This window comes from Oryza glaberrima, chromosome 2 (assembly GCF_000147395.1).
Source record: "Oryza glaberrima chromosome 2, OglaRS2, whole genome shotgun sequence".
Taxonomy (NCBI): domain Eukaryota; kingdom Viridiplantae; phylum Streptophyta; class Magnoliopsida; order Poales; family Poaceae; genus Oryza; species Oryza glaberrima.
Genome location: NC_068327.1, coordinates 15,658,581 through 15,678,170, shown reverse-complemented (window position 1 = coordinate 15,678,170; position 19,590 = coordinate 15,658,581). Strand labels below are relative to the sequence as shown.

Here is a 19,590-nt window from a genome sequence, read left to right as displayed (position 1 = left end):
TAGCACCGTGCCCCCTTCTCCTTGCTCTTCGACACCCCCGCTTCATGATCATGCTTTGCCTTGACCAGCAAACTCTCAGCCTGAGAAGCCTCCATTGCCTCGTTTTTCTTTGATCTTCTCAAGTCTCATGCAAGCAACGACGAAATTATCTCCTCAGTTTTGACAGTATCCTTGCCGTGCGTTAGGGTAGTCACCACATGTTCATAAGACGGTGGAAGCGAGCACAGAAGAATTATGGCCTTGTCTTCATCATCCAGTTTCACATCTAACTTACTTAGATCCACAACCAATTGATTGAAGACGTCCACGTGCTTCCTAAGATCTGACTCCTTTTGCATCTGCAAACCATACAACTGTTGTTTGAGATACAACTTACTCGTCAGCGACTTGGACATATACAGGCTTGCCAACTTGTCCCAAATTTCCTTCGGCGTTTTTTCATCCATGACCTGGTACATGACAGAATCCGAGAGACTCAAGCGTATTGTTACAGCTGCCTGCGCCTTCATCTCCTCCCACTTGCCAACATCCATCTTTTCCGGCATCGTCTCCTCAAGAGCCTTGGATATCCCCTGTTGAGCCAACAGATCCTTCAGCCTCATCTGCCAGAGAACGAAATTCCCGGTGCCATCGAACTTCACCACCTCAAATTTGGAAACCACCGTTGCCGCCATCGATGATAATCAACTCAACAGCTGTTGCCCTGTTAAATTGATCTGCCCTGGTTCAATCGACCCCACCGACTAACTCGAACAGTACCAGCCGGACCGAATCGTTTTTTTTTCTCTTTCTCCAAAAAACTAGACTCGGTTTCCTTTACTCGGTCAACCACCAGTCAAGAGCGGTCAAAGACCGGCTCAGATCGAGCCGATCCCCTTTTCTCTTCGGCTTCCTCACTCCTCCCTCCTGCGCACGCTGCCGCCCTACCCGATGCGCCGCTGCCTCGTTGCTGAAGCTGCCGCACACCGCTGCCTTGCGCCGCCGCACACCACCATCGCCTCCCGCCGCCGTCCAGTGCCTGCGCCGACCCGCGAGGAGCCGCCGCGCCGCCAGACCTTGGGGAGCCGCCGGCCACGCAAGAGGCTGTCGCGCCGCCTTGGACCGCCGCCGCCGAAGACCTACGCCGGTTCCTCGCCGGGAACCGCCACAGCCGCCGCCGCAAGCTCCTGCTCGAGCTCCGACGGACGCCGCCGAGTACCACGCCGCCACGCACCGCCTGCAAGGATGCGTCTCCAGCCGCCCGTGACCTCGCCGCCCAAACCACCTCCGCCTCTGCGAAAATCGGGTATGAATCTCGCCCTCTGCTAGGTGATTTGTTTCGATTGCGTTGTTGCAATCCCGTAGTCCTCTGCTGCTTTTATTTAGGAAAAAATCGAGTCCGATTCATGAACTAATCGTAGTCCTCGTCCGAGTCCCCTTCGTGTTGAAACTTGGTATCCACTGTTTGTCTTCAATTGTGTCCGCGCCGTGACCGAACCGGAGACGACTCCATGTCCGTGTCTTCCACACCACAAACCCTCAAGACCGAACCCTGCACGACCTAGCTAAAACCCTAGCCAGCTCCTTCTCGGCATCGCCCTGATCTCCGTCGCCGGCTCGGCTTCGACGTAGGATGCGCACACCGCCGCGACCCTGACCTCCTGGGCTTCTTCGTATCTCTGACAACATCTAGCACCAATGCCAAGCACCACCGACGACTCCACCAACAACTGTTGTCATTGATCTATAGCCCATGTGGTTTACTTCTTGTCTGCTAGAGGGAAAAACAGGTTGAACCAAAACCTCTCCAGGGTTGAACCGCTACTAGATGCTGCTCTATTCGCCCTAGGCTTTGTTCAGCCATATGCCACAAAATACGCCGCCTTTGAAGCAATTCCATCGTGCAAATACCTCATCAACACCTCCAAAACAGCCTATAGGATCCACCCGCTCCGACTTCCGATTGAAACGCCATCAATCTAGTCGCGAGCTGAAGCCGACAAGTCGCATGCCGTCTTCCCAGCCGCCGAACGACCCGAGCGCTACATCTAGCCGTCTCCCTGTCGAACGTAGCTCATCGAAAGGCCCGGGCCACCCCGCCCAGAGTGTTCAAATCCACCGATCGAGAACGCCGATCGCCTCCAGCTTCAATCAACCCGAGCGTGCGGCCGCACGTCTCCCTGTCGAGAGTAGCTCACCGGAAAGTCCGAGCCACCCGCCCGAAGTGTCCGACCCACCGATTGGATCGCCAATCGCTTCCGCCGCCATCAACCCGAGCACCACGTCTAGTCATCTCCCTGTTGAAAGCAGCCATCGACGGTTCCGGCCGCCGCCAGAAGTGTTCGATCCACCGATCAAGACTCCGTTGATCTCCGCCGTGCTCCACCTTGCGCCAATGCCCCTCCCTGGGCATTACAGTAGGCTATGCGGTGTGGAGCACCTCCATCGCGCCTCTACCATGGACCTCCTGTAGGCTCTAATACCACTTGTTATAAAACCAGCCTCGAAATCAACATCGGTAGCTAAACGCGGAAGAAAACGTCATAGGAGATCCAAAACGATGACGACACCGAGACACGATATTTGGTAACGGAGTTCAGCCGTAGCCTACATCTCTGGGGCACTGATTACGGGCGCTCCTCCCCGATCCAGCATATACAGCGTATCAGAGTTACAACAACTCACGGCCGGTCGACGCCGGCAGCCGCTCCCTCTCGCTATGCTAAGTCGCCATGCGGTTACAACAGGCACGCCTCTCTATTTATGAGAGAACCTAGGATAGAGTCCGATTCATATTCTAGTCCTAATACCTATTACAACTCCTAGTCCTAAACTGTAACCGACTACGTACACATATTCGACACAAACTCTAACAGGGAGGAGGAGCGAGTTTTTCGTTTTTTTTTTGTTTTTTTCCCTTTTTTTCGTTTCTGTTCGGTTGGTTTTTTTCACTGGTTTTTTCGTTTCTGTTTGGTTTTTTCCTCTGGTTTTTTTTCCGTTCGGTTTGTTATTTTTCCGGTTTCTCTTCTGTTCGGCTTTTTTTCCTTTTTTTTCAAGATGTATAAATACCAAGTTTGTATTCGTATGTATACCAAGTTTGTATTCGTACATATAGAATGTTTGTATACGCGTATATAAACTTTCTATACACGTATACAAACTTTTCTATACGCGTATACAAACTTTCTATATGTGTATATAAACTTGTATATAAGCGTATACAAACTTTCTATACGCATACATATACAAAGTTTATTTACGCGTATACAAACTTTCTATTCGTGATGTATTTTTTATTTATTTTTATATTTTATGCGTATATAAACTTTGTGTATATGTGTATATATTTTTTATGCATTGATATATATATATATATATATATATATATATATATATATATAGTATATACATATAATGTATATAGTAGTATATATGAGATACTAGAGGGAGGAGGGAGGCGACTGACCGCGCGCGCGCGGCTGATCGCTAATCAGCCGCCCCCGGCGGGGCGGCCATTTTGGACATCTATAGCTTTACCCCAGCGTACTCTCTGGCAACATCCTCAGTATTCCTCACCCCAACGTTCACCTACTGCGTCAACACCTACATCTACAATTCTGTTTCTTTAACCGGTCGGTTCATCACCTCATATTCCACATAAGCTTTTGGTGATCATGTATATACCAAGTTCATGATTAATGTTTTGTAAAATAAATTTACTACCAAAAAATGGACTTCATAGGAAAAGCATGTGTGCGTATCAACACGGAAGACAATTATAATACCGAGAAACATAATACACACCAAGATGAACTCGTAAAAATATAAGATTAACCAGACTAACATTATGATAGGAGTTTTAGAACTACAGTTTTACATACTGCTCAAGTTTAGACAAAGTATTGCATCGAATGATACTGAAGGTCTGAAACCGATATGGTCGATCTCCCACACTTTCGAGTTTAGAGTGGTGGTCGACTCACCCTTCTTTGTTAGCACTGGAAAATGCAGCACTGCATACCTTGCACATAAAACATACCAACAGCTAGCTGTTCTAGCACCAATTAACCATCTGGGACATATATAGCTTATTCTAACATGTACAAGGGAAACTTATTTTACGGCGATAGCCACAATGGACCAACGAGGTAATTGATCTTCTTCGTTCCATTTCTAGTTCTTGCGGCAGCTCCTGGCAGCATTCAGCTGATCCAGCAGGTTCTGTATGGTGGACGACGCCTCCTGGAACAGCAGAGACGACATAAAAAATGGCTATGCCGACTGAGGAGCTTAGTTATGCCGTGATGCCATCCTCAACGACAAGGCGGATCGGATCGGCACATTCGCGCAATAAATCCAATACAGTTTTAAGATCTAACTAACCTTTAGTTTCGTCCGCTGGTTCTCCACCTCTTGGTCTCGACGCGCTCTTTCTTCTGTAAAGATATCTACCAATGCTTCTTGCTCCTTGTTTGCAGTTTCAAGTTGCTTCTGAACATTCTCCAACTGGAAAACAAAATATGGAAGGACTTGGTTACAAAGACTAAAATAATGCAGTCTGACCTTTCAAACCCTTCAAGCCATTATTGGCTCCAGTAAATCGCATCGCATGTGTCATGTCAGTATATTTTGTGACGCCTAAAATGTTTCTATAAATCACTACACCAAACTGTAGTGAAAAAGAATAAATTGCCCTCAGTAGGTGCAAAGTTGAATAAAATTCTGGTAACCTGTAATTGGGGTAACGCATGGCAAGCTGAAGTTTTGACTATTTTGCTCCTTTTAAAAACTTATTGCAAAAATGAACCCCACCAAAAACTTTAACCACAAATTGACTCCGACCTCGCGCTGAGGTACTCAGCACTATCGATGCTGGCACCGACCCTGCCACGGTGGTGGCAGGGGAGCTCGCTGACTGATGTGGCAAAGGGGTCAGCCCCGAGGCCTTTGGCACTAACCTCCTATAACTTAAAAATGTAGTAGGCACACCTTCAACACAAAGAAGGCCTTATAGTAGTTTGTTGCTTTACCAAAGAAGGCCTTCTTAGGATGAGTCCCTCTTCTTTGAATGACCATTATTAAGCATACACACACATGTTCAAATTCTTTGTTTTTTTTTTAAAAAAAGGTACTAATTACTTTTGCAAAAATATACAGTTCACATTAGCTAAACATAAAACATACTTTCGATTAGCTGGTCAGAATTAGGCATATATAGGCATGATTTGGATAAAGAAGAAAATAAATGTGTTGGTAGCATGAGACATCACACCACTGCACCACATTTTGCATCGTTGTATAGAATAGCCTATTACCCTTTTACCAATAGGAGGTTAGCGCCAATACCTCTGGTGCTGACCCCCTTTGCCACGCCAGTCTCCCCACCCACCACCGTGGCAAGGGTCAATGCCAACATCGCGATCTCAGTGTCAGTCCGATGGTGCAGAGATCAGGGGCCATTTTTTGTTGAACTTTTTTGGCGGGGTTCATTTTTGCAGCAAGTTTTGAATAAGGGCTAAATAGTAAAAATTTCAGGACAAGCACACAGTATACTACCAACAGCCCCACAGGTAAAAGTTAGTATTGCTTACCCTTTCAATGAGAGACTTATTCTTGTCCCGTTCGATATGTAATTCTCTTGACAAAGATTCCTCCATCTTCATGATACTATCACACAGGGAAAAAAACAAGAATGAAGAGGAAAAATCACTCTAAGTTCCAAATCTTATTTCATGCGAACAACTAAGTGTCATTTGGGGAAAACCTTTAACAAGCAATCCATTGGATTAGGACCTTTGATATATTGAACACTGAAAAACCAAATATCTAAGCCAAGCTTTCATGATATTGGGTTTGATATTAAATGGTGTCATATACTTCTGTTTGGAAATAAAGTGATTTTAAAATAAAAATTTTACATGAATTTTGAATTAAACAAACAAGTTTCTGCTGATCATACATCAGGAAACAATTTTAATAATTCAAAAAAGGGTACTGATGTTAACAAAGGAATAAAAAGGAACATGTGGCAAATGTTAAAGTTCCTGGAATAAACACCCATATGTTGGCTAAATTCAACTACAGTAACATTTAACCTCTCAACATTACTTAAGATTTCAGATTTCAACTGATTACCGCCTATTATTGTCCATACAACTGCCAGTAAAACGTAAAAAAGAAATGAATGAAGCACTGGTAATAGCTACCTTTCTTTTAATGACGAATTTTCATCGGTCAACAATTTGATAACTGTCTCAGGGTTATCAACAGTTTGTCCATCTCCATTATTTGTTACATTTCTTTCCTGTAAAGCATATATATCAGTTGTCTCAAAAGGAAAAAAAAATGCTCTTGATATGTAAAGAACAAACCAAGGAAAATTTGCAAAATGTAAAGAAGGATAGATTAGGACATTCAGTACATCTTTAATGACCATCTCTCATTGCTCTTCAGTTTTTTCTTACTATAATTTACACTGTACTTAAACTTCACTCATCTGCATTCCTTTTTCTGGTACTACATACTTTGTTAACTTTTAATGGGAGGAATGTTACTGTCTTCCTAAGGTGAGAGGTCATCTCTACTGAAACAGTCATCTAGAAGAAAGTAAAACTATGAGAGATCATCCCATGTCAACTATTTTCCATCACATAATTACTGGAATAGAACAAGGTATGTTTTTTTTTTTTTTTTTGTCAGGATGACCAAAGGAGGTCATCCAATGTAATTAAGATGGAGGAAAAGAACAAGGTAGGGTATTATCATTTGCTTCTTTTTCTTTTTTTTGGTCCCATAGTGAGATAAGTTGTGCAGAGTACATTCATCTTATTGTTCCTGAGGCCAAAAGGAAATCAAACACTTCAACAGTAAAGGATCTACCAAAAACCAATCCAAGCTTTGTGCTATCTGCTATGTTGCAGCCATTATGAATGCAACTTACTGTGTAAGATCATGATAAAGCTTATTTAACTACCACTATACCCACAAATATTGGAAACAGAAACAAAGTTTATTACATGTAGAGGAACACAAATACCTCTGACTGATATCTTGTTGTCCCTTCACTTCTTATTGCTTCACTAGATGGAATTAAAGGCAAAGTATTCTCATTGTGGCATGATTTTTCAGGTGTCTTTAGAATATGAGAAGTTGATCTTGATGGGGTGCCTGAAGTCTGAGCATCACTATCATTACTTGTATGTGATAGACCGTGCAGTAGTGGTCTCGTATATCTTAAGGTCCTTTTGGTCTTCTCAACTGTCTGCTGAGCTGTTGTTCTTAAAGAGAATCTGCTCTCAGGAAGACTTATTTTACTTGTGTTCAAGGATGTTATTCCAGTTTTGCTATTGTTATTACTTGATCCAGAATATGGACTTCCAAAACTTCTTTTTCTTTGCAAATAATTTGAACTTCTACAGCCTTCAGGAGATTGATCTGATGTTGGTCCTGTGTGTGGAGTATTTTCAGGTGAAGTCTCTATTCCAACAAAATAATAGGGTACTTAATAAAGCAATTGTCTCATGCATCAACTATATAATTAGCATATTTAGCCTATGTCTTGACATATGTTTGGCAATGGATGTACAAACATGAACACACGAGGGAAGTTGCCAACTGACATGCATGCCAGTGTATTTGTTTGAATCAACATATAATAGTATGTCCTTAGAATGAAACAAAAAAAAATTCTCAGTTGTTAGCACAGGTTATGCAGAAAAACTGTGTAAAAGAAAACCTCTGCCAAAAAGAAAACGCAAAGAAAAGAAAGAACTAAGGTTGCTAGGTTCAAAGGTATGCATGCATGCGTTCAGGGCTATCTAAAGTTCCAAACCAATTTGGTTTATCTTGTTTTGTACTATGTAGTTGAAAAAAAATACAAATATTAAGCTATTAACCAAACCAAGTAATCCAAATAAAGCAAGCAGGGAGCCCTGCGTCACTACCTACCTTTATATTCTCTCCCAGATTTTCTGTTAGCAGAATTGCCACCATAACCTATTCGATGGCAATTATCAGACCTGAAACAGAAGTAAGTGTTTTCCATGGTAATTAGACTCTAATTAGAATTCTTCAAAGAACTGGTATGCCTACAGACAACAAATGGACAATGCAAAACGACATGACAAACCAGTATTTCTTCTGCATTAAATTTAATCGTGCTTCGAGTCTTGCAAGGCTATTTGTGCGTTCAAAGTCCTGCTTATCATGAGCTGGTTCTACAAAGTTGACTTCAAGTACACCTGCAAGTTATAATGATTACACATGGTCTGAAGAAGGGACCTACAGACCCCTTAGGCACAATTTCTACATCAGCTTCTCCACTAAGAAGTTGAAGTGTCGCTGTTTGACAGAATCTGATTCTGCAGCAACTTACGGCTATGAAGGAGAAGCTGTCTGTCACCAGCTTCTTCCAGTATCAGCTTTCCACACATGAAGAAGTTGTGCCAAAGGGGCTTATAGAAGGATTTCTTACCTATAACACCACGCCCTTGAATTCCAGGTAGAGCCCACACTCTCCAGAAAGGCTAAAAATACATATATACTTCTGATGAGACTCGTATCCTGACTGTTATAATCACCTAAGACAGGCTGATGGCCATGCTTAGAACAAGAAATATTCAGTTGATTACCAAGCGTAATAAGAGAAATAAGGTGTGCGATAAGTCCATAAACTTGTGTGGGCACGTTATCATTTATCCTCAACGTGATGATTGCACATCTAGATCCTTAGATGTGTAGGTGTACCAATAGAAGCTGACACTGAGCTTAATTGGAAATGTGGCACCTCAATCCTATTTAAGCTAAAATATGACAATGCTATTGCCAACTACCATCAATTAGAAGCATCGAAAATCAACGGCACGCAGAAACAAACTTTATTATTCAAACAAAAAAATATTAGTTTCCCAATGACTTCAAATGGTGAAACATTGGCTGGGTGCATTCTGCATAGGCCAGACCACCAGAGATGTATCCCTCATCTTCCATTATCTAAAAAAAGGTGATAGCATGGTCACATTGTGGTTTAGATTGAGCTAAGTTATCATATCATCTTTAACTACCGAAGGTTTTTGACCTTTTTTGACACTGCTTTACAAAATTACAGACCTATATGTGCAGCTTGCAAGTAGGAACCAAAGTGACATGCCCGCAACTTGAAGAACCCAAGTGAGATGCCCAATTGACAACAGGACCATATGGACCTATGGTGCATTTTACTCCAAAAATAGATCAGCTTAAAACATAAGAGTTACAGAGAAATTTAACATAGAACATAAATGTGCAAATCCCAAATCTATTTACTTTCCATTAATTGTAAAATTGGTATATGGATGTGCAGTCATTTTAGAAGCTAGAAATAAAAATGTATTTATTTTCATCATCATAAGAATATATATGTGGCATAACTAAATGAATACCTTTATCAAGCGGTTCTTGTGGTAAACATTAAATCCTTGAATGGGAATATGATGTTTTGCATCTTTAACAAAACCAATTGTAACATCAGTCATCATCTAGCATGCAAAGATGAGGAACCATGCACAAAATATGTTAAGGGATCAATGCTGACACATCACTATACAAGAAACGATGGGTACAGAACTTGTAATCTTTACATCGATATCCCTCGGAAATCCATCAGTCATCACTGGTTTGTAAATAACATGATTCTTCATCATCATGTCACCAATAATATTATGATGTTCAATCTCTTTGCCTCGTAAAATCATTTGGAATACAGATGGAACTCGAAGATACAAAATCGATGCATAGCTCTGCAGAAAGGAAGTAACATCAGGTTGACATATATCCTCTGCACAATTTATGTAAGTGTGCTAAATTTTCCAATGAACTATTTATGGCTCATATGTTTACTACTGTCTTTTCTACTGCAGAAAATTCACCATAGAATTAGTGGATTAGCAAATAGCACTACAATCAACCAAGCCTTGTTATCATTTCTAAGTCTGCCTTAATAAAATGATATGCAGTGCCTTTGCATGTTCTCTAAGAAAATAAGTAGCCATCCAACACTAAATGGTATTCCTAATATCAATTATGATTCAGAGTAGAGGGCTCTTTTTTTGTTGTCTTCACTGCAATTTCTTCTCTCTCTTTTTACCATGATTTTTTTGTTTTTCTCTTTGAAACTAAAATTTCCTTTTTCTTTTGATACATTAACTGCAGAGGCCTCCTCAGGAAAAAAGAAAAAAAAAAGCATTCAGAGCATTGCTTTGGCACAAACAGACAAAGTAAATCTGGAACCTACCTGCAGTGAATGTCTATATGTAAAAAAATGTCTGGAGTTTGGAAACTGCTTTGCCAGCTGGATATTTTTCTGATCTCGGTTACCACCTCTAATTTGAATATCCTGCCATCTCAAACATCACTAAATTTCATATTTAACCACATTTTCTGTTGCTGGCTATATGACTTCATTAATTATTAGTTGGCACTCACATTTACATCAGTATCAAAATCAAGCTCCAACTCTCCCTGTTCATTCTCCCATAGATTGTATATAATAATCCGAGTCCCTTGTTCCTTGATTGAGCTAAACTGTACTATTATAAAGCCATTAGACACACAGAAGAGAAGATGAGGACAACGGTAACAAAGTACAGAGAAAAAAAATCATTTAAGGAACTAAGCCAAGAAAAGAAGAGACATCAGCAACAACGATCAGTACTTTATTTTTATGATATGCCAGGTTCAACAATGTGTCGCGTAATCTAACAGTAACTTGGTTTTACTACATTGGTAATGTATGTTTTTGTTTGCAAAGCTGTGCCCTTTCCTTTATTCTGCAAACAATGAACAAGTTATTCTGAACACATTCAAAACACAGCTATATCCGCATTTAGAACCAATAAAATAATATAATATAAATACAACATAACATAACATAAACCTCTTGAAGAAGTTCTGCTTCACTGGAATAAGGGGACCATTCTATTATCGTTGCTAAGCTTGTCTGCCAGTCAATCGATGTTGTCCTCATCATCCTTTTCCAATATTGTTGTCCCTTTTCATAATCAATCTGCAAGTATACAAACATCATGCATGCTGTGGTTAAAACGAATAAAGGAAGACATTAACTAAAATTGCAGAGTTTTGATTCAATCAGCTAACTTAACTGATGTCAAAGGAACCAGTCTGTAAAATGGTAAAATTGATACAACAACACAAGATGAAATTGAGCTTACCATTGGAACAATAATATCATCTTTCCTGGTCTCTCTCAGGAATGTGTAAGATAGCATGCCAATACTTTGTGTGCGCCTTTTATGCCAACCAGGTCATGAGGGAAAAGGATCAGCATCTTGTCCATGTGGAACAAAATATACGAGACATAATTTGGTCAAGATTAAAATGTGTTCACACAATGGGACAGGAACCTACTGTTTACACATTATCAGGAAATATTTACTGGAATTGTACTCAGTGAATAGAAAGAACTTGCCATGTTCTAACCTCGACAGTCAGATAATTATATATCACTTGGCCAAGATGATGATGAAATATTGAGACACATTACTTTAAAGAAAAATTGGTTTGGTGACATTGAAAAGTGAAAACCTGCGACCATCATCCTGAAGACGCGACAGTTAGAAACGTTGCTGACTTTACATTCAGGATTTTGCCAAACAAAGTTTTGCACTCTCTGGTAGATCCTGAGCTTAGAACTATACCATCCATATTAATATTTGCCACAAGAAAAAAAGTATATTATTATGCTGCCTAAAACCATAAAAAACTTTATGTTGTCAAAGTACTTTTGCCTCTATTAGTTGTCAAGCTAGGAAAGCTTGAGTTGACATATTCAGAAACATGCTTTGGTTTTGAATGGAGGAGTGATAATATGGAAAATGGTAGAAAAAAAATCAGAATAACACATATCTTGCAGTATTCAAGGTAACAGAAGATAACCTTCTTCCGCCATTACCACAACTACGTGATAAGACTAATACATCAGCACCGAGTCGCATTGTACTTGTCTTGAACCCATTTCCATCTGATGAGTGAGTTGAGCAAATTAAAATACAACATTTGATAGAGATACAAAAGCATGTGGATTCAGATCAATTATTTATATGGCTAAATGGCTAAATGGCTAAATAATTATCCTACCAAAACTTACATTGTCCAATGGTATCTTTCACCTTGCTCTTTGCTGAATAACCCAAAGACATACAATGCCACATTTTATCTGGGTCCATCCCACCACCATCATCTATGAATCAATTTAGAATGAAACCTCAGGTATGATATACACATTTACAAGCATCTAAAATAACACGATTTCATTAGAACTGTGGACAGCAAAACCAATTCTAGCATGTAACATGCAATAGGGTTTAGTATGAACTGAAATTTGGCATTCAATTCTCAATATTGTCACATGTGGCATGTTAAACCAGGGTTTTGGAAAATGGAACATGAACAACCCTAGTCGTTCTAGCCTTCTCAACTCTTTACTAAATACTACTCAACTTTTCAACTATGCCTCCTTGTTTGCCCTTGGTAAATACTCCTAGATGATATCTCTCGCAAATAAAGCGATTCAACTTTCCCAATGCAATATAAATGAAGAGCAACAAAGTCATTTGATTGTTTTCTTAATTATTGTGTCCAGGTTCAAAAAAGACCTACATTTGGGATGAGAGGAAGTATCAATTTCAACCTTGGGGGTATGAAATAGATACAGTTTTAAGCAATGTAGAAGATGGATTTGATTCACAACAGAGGTTTGGCGAAAACTGATGACTTGTGTCAAATAAATCTAAACACCCATGCATGCAAAGCAAGATAGTTTCTCACCTTCCACAGACACCATTCGAGTTCCATCTTTCTTATTCTCCAACATGTCAATGTTCACATAAGTAGCTCCATTCGCAACCTTTTAAAGAAATGCTCTGCCTGAGTAAGCAAGAGGAACCGACACAGTAAACAAAAACAATGTTCTATTTTCAGTCAAGTCGTACTTCGTCCAGAGAGTTGTCAAGAAGCTCCGCGAATGCTGCACATGTTAGTAAAGAGCATACATTAACAAAGTTGTTGCTGCCAACGTTAGCGAACTTATGGTCGGCTGCATGCATGGGCATATATTCGGTAGTAGATAATTGAAATGGGAAAAATAGACCGTACCCCCCAGTGCCCACTTGTGGCTCGTTGCATTTGAGTGTAGAAATCTTGGATGGACGCGAATGTGGTCCATTCCCGAATCTGACAACCAGAAAATCTCAGTGAGCAACAACAAATGTATCTCAACTATAAGCAGAAAAAGCAATGTATCCGGTGTTGTAACCAGTGTTATGGATAACGGTTGATACGGCCGTATATACGGACGTTAGTACGGTGACGCTAACATCTCCGTCACGTTTTGATGAAACGGTGGTTGTTGATCGTTCCAGTATGCATAATTGCCGTCATTAGCGACTAAAAAAACGACCGTTTCCGACTAATCAGCCGACTAACCAGGCGTAATTACGATTCTTCCGAGTAATCGATATGTTACTTGGGATTAATTTAGTGTTGTTGATACCGTATGGCATGCTTTCAATATTTCCTTTATGCATTGCAAACCAAACCTATCAGTATTTGGTGTACCACTATGAATGTTCAGACCTACACTTTATGCTATGCTTGTTTTATTTGAAAATAGTATGTATATAGTCAATATATGTACTTATACGCAATTATCTGTCAAAAAACAAGCTATTTATCAGCTATGTACACATATTTGCACAAAACGTTAAATTTCCGCCAAATTCCGATTAATCGTCCATATTCCGATTAATCGTTGACGGTACCCTCTCCGTCCGACATCCGTATTCCGTCATCCACAACACTGGTTGTAACAGCATACTGTCTTGAAACAAAGTTGACTCCCACACAGAAGAACATGCAACAGAAACAGAGCATCAAGGTACGTTGTGAAAAGAACTAGAGAGTATAGACAAAGATTAGAACTTTGTGCAGAAAGCAGAATATATCCCTGAAAAGCTAGTCCATCCATGCATGTTTTTTTCCAGCTTTACCACCACCATAATCTAATTCTCTACTCTCTAGCAGTAGCACAGCGCTATATTGGGGCTGGGATTGACAATGGGTTAAATGTAACTTGATGCAGTACTTTTGCATGAACATTGAAGAAGCAAGTAGTCGATTTATGCAAGCTGCAACAATACTCTCCGTTTCTATCCATTGGAAGCATAGCAACATCGGCGAAGGTAGTATTAGGGTAATAGTAGAAGCTTCGAGAATCTGTTCGGTACCGGATCGCAGCGTAGGGTCGCCGCCGAGCAGGTCCGGCTTGCCGTCGTAGTCCCCGGCATTCCAGAACTGCCTCGTCACCCTCCTCCTCCCGCGCGGAGGAGGAGGAGGAGGAGGAGGGGCAGAAGGCCGCGGTAGCGGATCGAGGAATCCCGGTGGAACGGCGGCGGCCAGAATCCTAGCCCTCTTCTCCGCCTCCCGGCCACTGCCAGCCATTGCCACCACACGCCGCGGCCTCTTCCCGGCGCCGCCGAAGCCGGGGTCGGGGTCGGAGTCGGTTTCGCTGCTGCTGACGTCGATCACCGCATGCGCCTCGGTGTCTCCCTCCCCGCCGCCCGCGGCTGCACTGGGCTCACCGGCGGCCGGTGCCATGCGGCGAACGGGGAAAGGGAAGCGGCAGTTACTACTGGAGTAGTACTAGCTAAGCTTGAGCCGCGACGGCGTGCTCAGTGCTCTGCTTTGTAGTAGGACTAGGAGTTGTAGTATAGCTAGGCGGCCTAGGCGCGCCGCTCGTGGTGTGGGGCCCACGTGGCAGACGCAGAGGAGGGTATAGAACTAGAGACACGCCATAGAGACGTGGAGTACTACAGGGTTGGTCAGATGGACGAGACGTGGCGTGGGAATCGGGCAGGCGTAAGCATTGATGGGTCACATCGGTGGCGATGCACTGGCGTGTGCTACTCCTCTATTGTTAGAGCAAGTACAATATCAGGTTATAAACAAGCTGTAAACATATTTTAAAAAGATAAATAAGGAGAGAGAAGAGCAGCGGGCTATAGATTTGTAGCCAGCTCTAGCACGGACTTTAAGACGTAGTGTATATATGACAGGTGGGATCAGGTATTAATAGTATAGTAAACAACTATTTTATAAATTGCTATTACATTGGCTATAGACGATTTAGAGCTAGTAGTGGGCTACACTATTGACCTTGCTCTTCCTGCTACTCTGTCCGTCCTAAAATATACTACTCCCTTCGTCTTGTAATATAAAGGATTTTAAGTTTTTGTTTGTAGTGTTTGACCACTTATCTTATTAAAAAAAATTTTAGAATTATTATTTATTTTTTTTACTTACTCTATTATCCAAAGTACCTTAAACACAACTTACCGGTTTTTATATTTGCATAAATTTTTTGAATAAAACAAGTGGTCAAACAGTGCAAGCAAAAACTCAAAATCCCTTCTATTATGGGATAGAGAGAGTATAAGTTTAGATAATATAACACATCTAATACGACATATTTATTATCCTAGAATATGTCACATCCACTCAAAATTTTTTATATCATAGGGCGGAGGGAGTAAGAGATTTTAGATGGATTTGGCTTATACACTGGGACGAAGGGAAGGGAGTACTTCCTCAGTCTATGACCAGAATACAATAATCTAAAAGTAGATGGGTATTACTCTCTTTATTTATATTTATAGCTAAAATTTATTATATTTTAGGATGAAGATAATCCAATATCTAGATTCATACTCTCTCTCCATAAAAAAACTCAACTTAGGAGGAGATCTCTCCTAGAACAATGAAAGAATAAAAGGATAGTCCAAATTCATTGTCCCATCTTCTTTTTACAGATAGAGTTTTTTTTTTTTTTGACAGAGATAGTATGCACATAGGATTAGGTGATGTTGGATTAGGTGATTTCCATCTAGCTCTACTAGGTTACTAACTCCCTCGATCCCATAATATAATACGTGCTTGTATTTTAAGATTTAATCTTTAAAACATTTGGCCAACACTTAGTATAATATAAAATAAATTTTATTTGTTAAAAAAATATATCATTAGATTGAAAATTAAATTTACTTTCAAATGGTTATAATTTTGTTGCTATAAAGTATATGAGAAATTAGAAGCTATGAGATTATTTTCTCATTAAATCCGAGAAAGTTATTAAGATGATAGATGGTTAGATTGAAATATGCCTATTAAATAATTTTCTTAATTTAAAAATATAGCTATCATAATGATGATAGATAGAGAGAGTAATATTTTGGGGACGCAGGGAGTAGTAGTACTACGCTACCCCACGATGGAACAGTGGATAGGAAGGTGGTGGTGGGGCCACACTGTACATCCACGAAAATGATCACACGACCCAGTACTTTCTTCAGAGGTGGGTCCACGTATTTCAGAGCCGAATACGGGTACAACGATGATGGATTGGACACAGATGGACACAGACTTCTATAGGGCACTCGGATGAAAGTACTATCTCCATTAAAAAAACAATTTAGAAAAGGTTTTTCGACAACGAATCTAGATAACCCTAACCCTATGTCTAAATTTATTGTACTAATAAAAGTCACATATTACTTTCTTTTTTTTTCCGGAGAGGATAGAGGATTAGCAATCCCCGTTGTACAGCCTTCAAGCATAACCGAAATTTTAGTTTTAGACTTAAATTTAAGTAAATTTTAGGACTTTCTCATCATAGTTTGCTTTTTTAACATTTACTTCCAAATCATTGAGAATATATATAAAAAACTTTTATTCATAAATTGCATTTTAATCGTTAATAAGGCCGCATCCATTCAGTCATCTTAGAAAGAAATTTCCAGTGCACACTAAATAAAAACTCATTAATTAAGTCCTAGTTACTACTCTAGGAGTATCATATAAATTCATATGATGAGGTGGATGAGAGAAATAAAGAGAGAAGGAACCACATCTCATACAATTGGCAGCCTCTATGAGAGATAAGAGCAAGAGGTCAATAAATTGATAGGAAATAAATATAGTAAAATTAATATGGTGTATTGGGGTAAGTATGTTAGAGGTAATTTATTGTATATACTATCTCTTAATTAATTAGTTGATGACGTGGATAAAATTAGAGGTGTCTTCACATCCAATATAAAACTGCTCTTAGTACATCTATCTAACCTACTTTAAAAAAAAGATTATTTAAATCGTCACATTTAGTTTTTCATCCATCCGTTGGACCGTTGGTGGTGCTTCATGCGCCGCCGTGGAGCCGACTCTACGTTCAGGTCAAACATATGTTCGCTCGCGAATACAACAGCCCTGGCCGCACCACTGGCGCCCACAATCCCACATATAACTTTAACATGTACCTATTGATTTTTTTTTTCGCTTTTGTTTGGCAGAAGGCAATTCCAAGAAGGCAGCAAGTGATACTTTGATCGTATTATTTTTTTTTTTGGCATTTACAAATTTACCACCGGTTTTTTTAATTTTGCAAGGATGCCACTTGAATGACAGTTCTAGTGTTATTTTTGTAATTTTCTAGTGGTAGTCTTGCAATAATTATTCAAAATAGTGGTTAATTTGCAGTTGCCCTATTTTTTTTTTCTATTTTCAAAACTGGAAAGAGTTTCTCTCTTTTTTTAAGAACTTAAGAAGAATTAAGCATTATTGATTAGAGTTTTTCTCTAATTTCTTTTCCTTTTTTAATCTAATCTAAACTACTTAAAAAATTGATAATTTTCCGTTCATCACATCGTGATCATCCATCGTCCGAGAGCGACGCGTGCGACTCAGTGCTCATCTGCTTCCAACCCCACGTCGTTGGTCTGTCCGTGTGCACGCTCCCCTCTTCGTGTCCGGTTCCAGTTCATCTTGCTTCCGCCATGCGATGCGACACAGTCTATTTCTGCACTTGATCTTTATTCCTTAAACTTATATTCTCATGCGCGAGGCCTTTTAACTTACATTCTCATTCTCATGTGCGAGGCCTTTTAGCAACCAACATATATTGACTTTGATATGCATGAAACAAATCGGCAGATCAATATTATCGGTGATATGGGCCTGAGGTACTACATACAAAGGGAAAAGTCCGCCTCAAGCCCACATGGCGCTTTCCGACCTAGGGGTTTGGGGGGGGGGTCGCACCGGGGCTGGTGTGCTAGCTATCCCTCACGAAAGGGGTCGGGCCGCCTCAACCCCCTCCACGCACCGCCACACGTGTGTGGTTTGCGCGGACACTCCCAGCGCCCACCCACTGCGTTTATTGAGAACTGTAAGTGTTGGTATTTCTTAATGACATTACTAGAAATATAATTCCCAGCAATGGCGCAGAAATACTCCTGGTATATTATGGTTACAGAGTTCATCCGCAAGCGCACGGTTATACCATTGTAGTATTTCACCCGAGAGTATTCCAAGGATATCGTATTTATTTTATCCCGTGGGAAGATCATGTAGAGAGAGCTTGACTAATAATTTATATATTACTTGTGATAATCATATTCTAAGTAGGGGTTAAGATAATCCAAGGGTAGAATGACACACAAGCATTACTACTCATTCTCATAATATATTATCTTAGCTAGGTGGAAAGAAAAGAGAAAGAAAATCTATTCCTATACTTCTAATATACATAGTATACATACATTCTAGTTAACTGCTATACTAGCTAATACCCTCTATCCGATGCCCTCCTGGTACTTCGAGAAGCCACCCCTGACTGTCAAGTTCCTACGACAGCCCGTCATGACCATACAACCGGGGCTAAATACGGAGGAATACCCTCCCCGGGAAATTAACTTAGGATTATATACCGGCGCGGAGGAATACCCGTACTGAGCTGTCACCATCAGCGGCCCACCTCTCATCCGCAATATATAACAACAAATAATGATATCCCGTAATCTAGACACCACGCCTAAACTACCAGATACTACTCTAATATCATCATCATGACATAGAGTAATTGCATAAGCAAACATTATACCCGCACCAAAGTATCTCCCAGATAAGCTAGCCGTATATTTAGTATAACATGAACATAATGTAAAATAGGTCAGAAAGTATTTCAATACCATAAATATATTTAGAAGAACATAAAAGTACAAAGCTTACAAAAGAGGAAAGGAAAGCTACTAGAGCCATACCCGAACTCTTCCGAAGACTTCCGGACTCCTGATTTCTACTCTATTCCTATTCCACCAGCTAGATACTACTAAACTAAACTTGAGAGAAATGAGAGAGCTATTGCTTGAGGTGTGTGTTGAAGTGAAGAGTATGAACTCCTTAAATAGGCAGGTAATGACGGTTATGGCGGTTGGAAAGGTCGGTAATACCCTCCAATCGCCATAGGGAGTGAATCTCCACCATTCCCTCAAAACCCTGCATCCATCGGCGCTGGCATAGGTTCGGCCGAACCCCCTGGTTCGGCCGAACCAGGAGTCGGCCCAACCAGCCCACATTTTGGTTGGTGGCCTCCTCCGCTGCTTCACTTCGTAGACTTGTGAATTTTGGCCTAATTCATCGTGTCAATTCTGCGTTCTTGGCCCATTCATTTATAAGTCTGATTCTCGACATCGTCCGATTGATTTATCTTCTATGTTGATGTCGATT

General features: G+C 40.6%; 1 protein-coding gene across 6 annotated transcripts; it reads right to left on the bottom strand.

The window, feature by feature from the left end:
- Positions 1-3,804: 3,804 nt before the first annotated feature.
- On the bottom strand, positions 3,805-14,750 carry LOC127761713 (protein MICRORCHIDIA 7-like). 6 transcript variants are annotated; one of them, XM_052286036.1, is made up of 20 exons: positions 14,259-14,745; positions 13,129-13,206; positions 12,966-13,000; positions 12,802-12,880; positions 12,122-12,214; positions 11,911-11,995; positions 11,187-11,262; positions 10,892-11,020; positions 10,441-10,539; positions 10,250-10,351; positions 9,597-9,755; positions 9,399-9,494; positions 8,354-8,504; positions 8,108-8,219; positions 7,927-7,997; positions 7,016-7,455; positions 6,186-6,283; positions 5,571-5,646; positions 4,363-4,485; positions 3,805-4,221 (listed from the first exon to the last, which is right to left on the bottom strand). In XM_052286036.1, the coding sequence occupies exons 1-20, from the start codon at positions 14,626-14,628 to the stop codon at positions 4,153-4,155; spliced, it is 2,541 nt and encodes an 846-aa protein (XP_052141996.1). In that variant the 5' UTR covers positions 14,629-14,745; the 3' UTR covers positions 3,805-4,152. The 6 variants fall into 6 exon arrangements, with proteins under 6 accessions (XP_052141996.1, XP_052141998.1, XP_052142000.1 ...); XM_052286038.1 differs by having other exon boundaries at positions 8,453-8,504; positions 14,259-14,739; XM_052286040.1 differs by having other exon boundaries at positions 7,016-7,425; positions 8,453-8,504; positions 14,259-14,736.
- Between the last annotated feature and the right edge of the window lie 4,840 nt (positions 14,751-19,590).

What these genes read in the sequence shown, in the direction of transcription:
- LOC127761713 (XM_052286036.1), bottom strand. Translation starts at nt 14,628, where the DNA reads ATGGCACCGGCCGCCGGTGAGCCCAGTGCAGCCGCGGGCGGCGGGGAG. An exon ending in TTGACAACTCTCTGGACGAA is followed by an intron (nt 12,881 to 12,965) that starts GTACGACTTGAC and finishes TTTCTTTAAAAG; the next exon opens with GTTGCGAATGGAGCTACTTA. An exon ending in ATAAGTCTCTCATTGAAAGG is followed by an intron (nt 4,486 to 5,570) that starts GTAAGCAATACT and finishes TTTGTTTTCCAG; the next exon opens with TTGGAGAATGTTCAGAAGCA.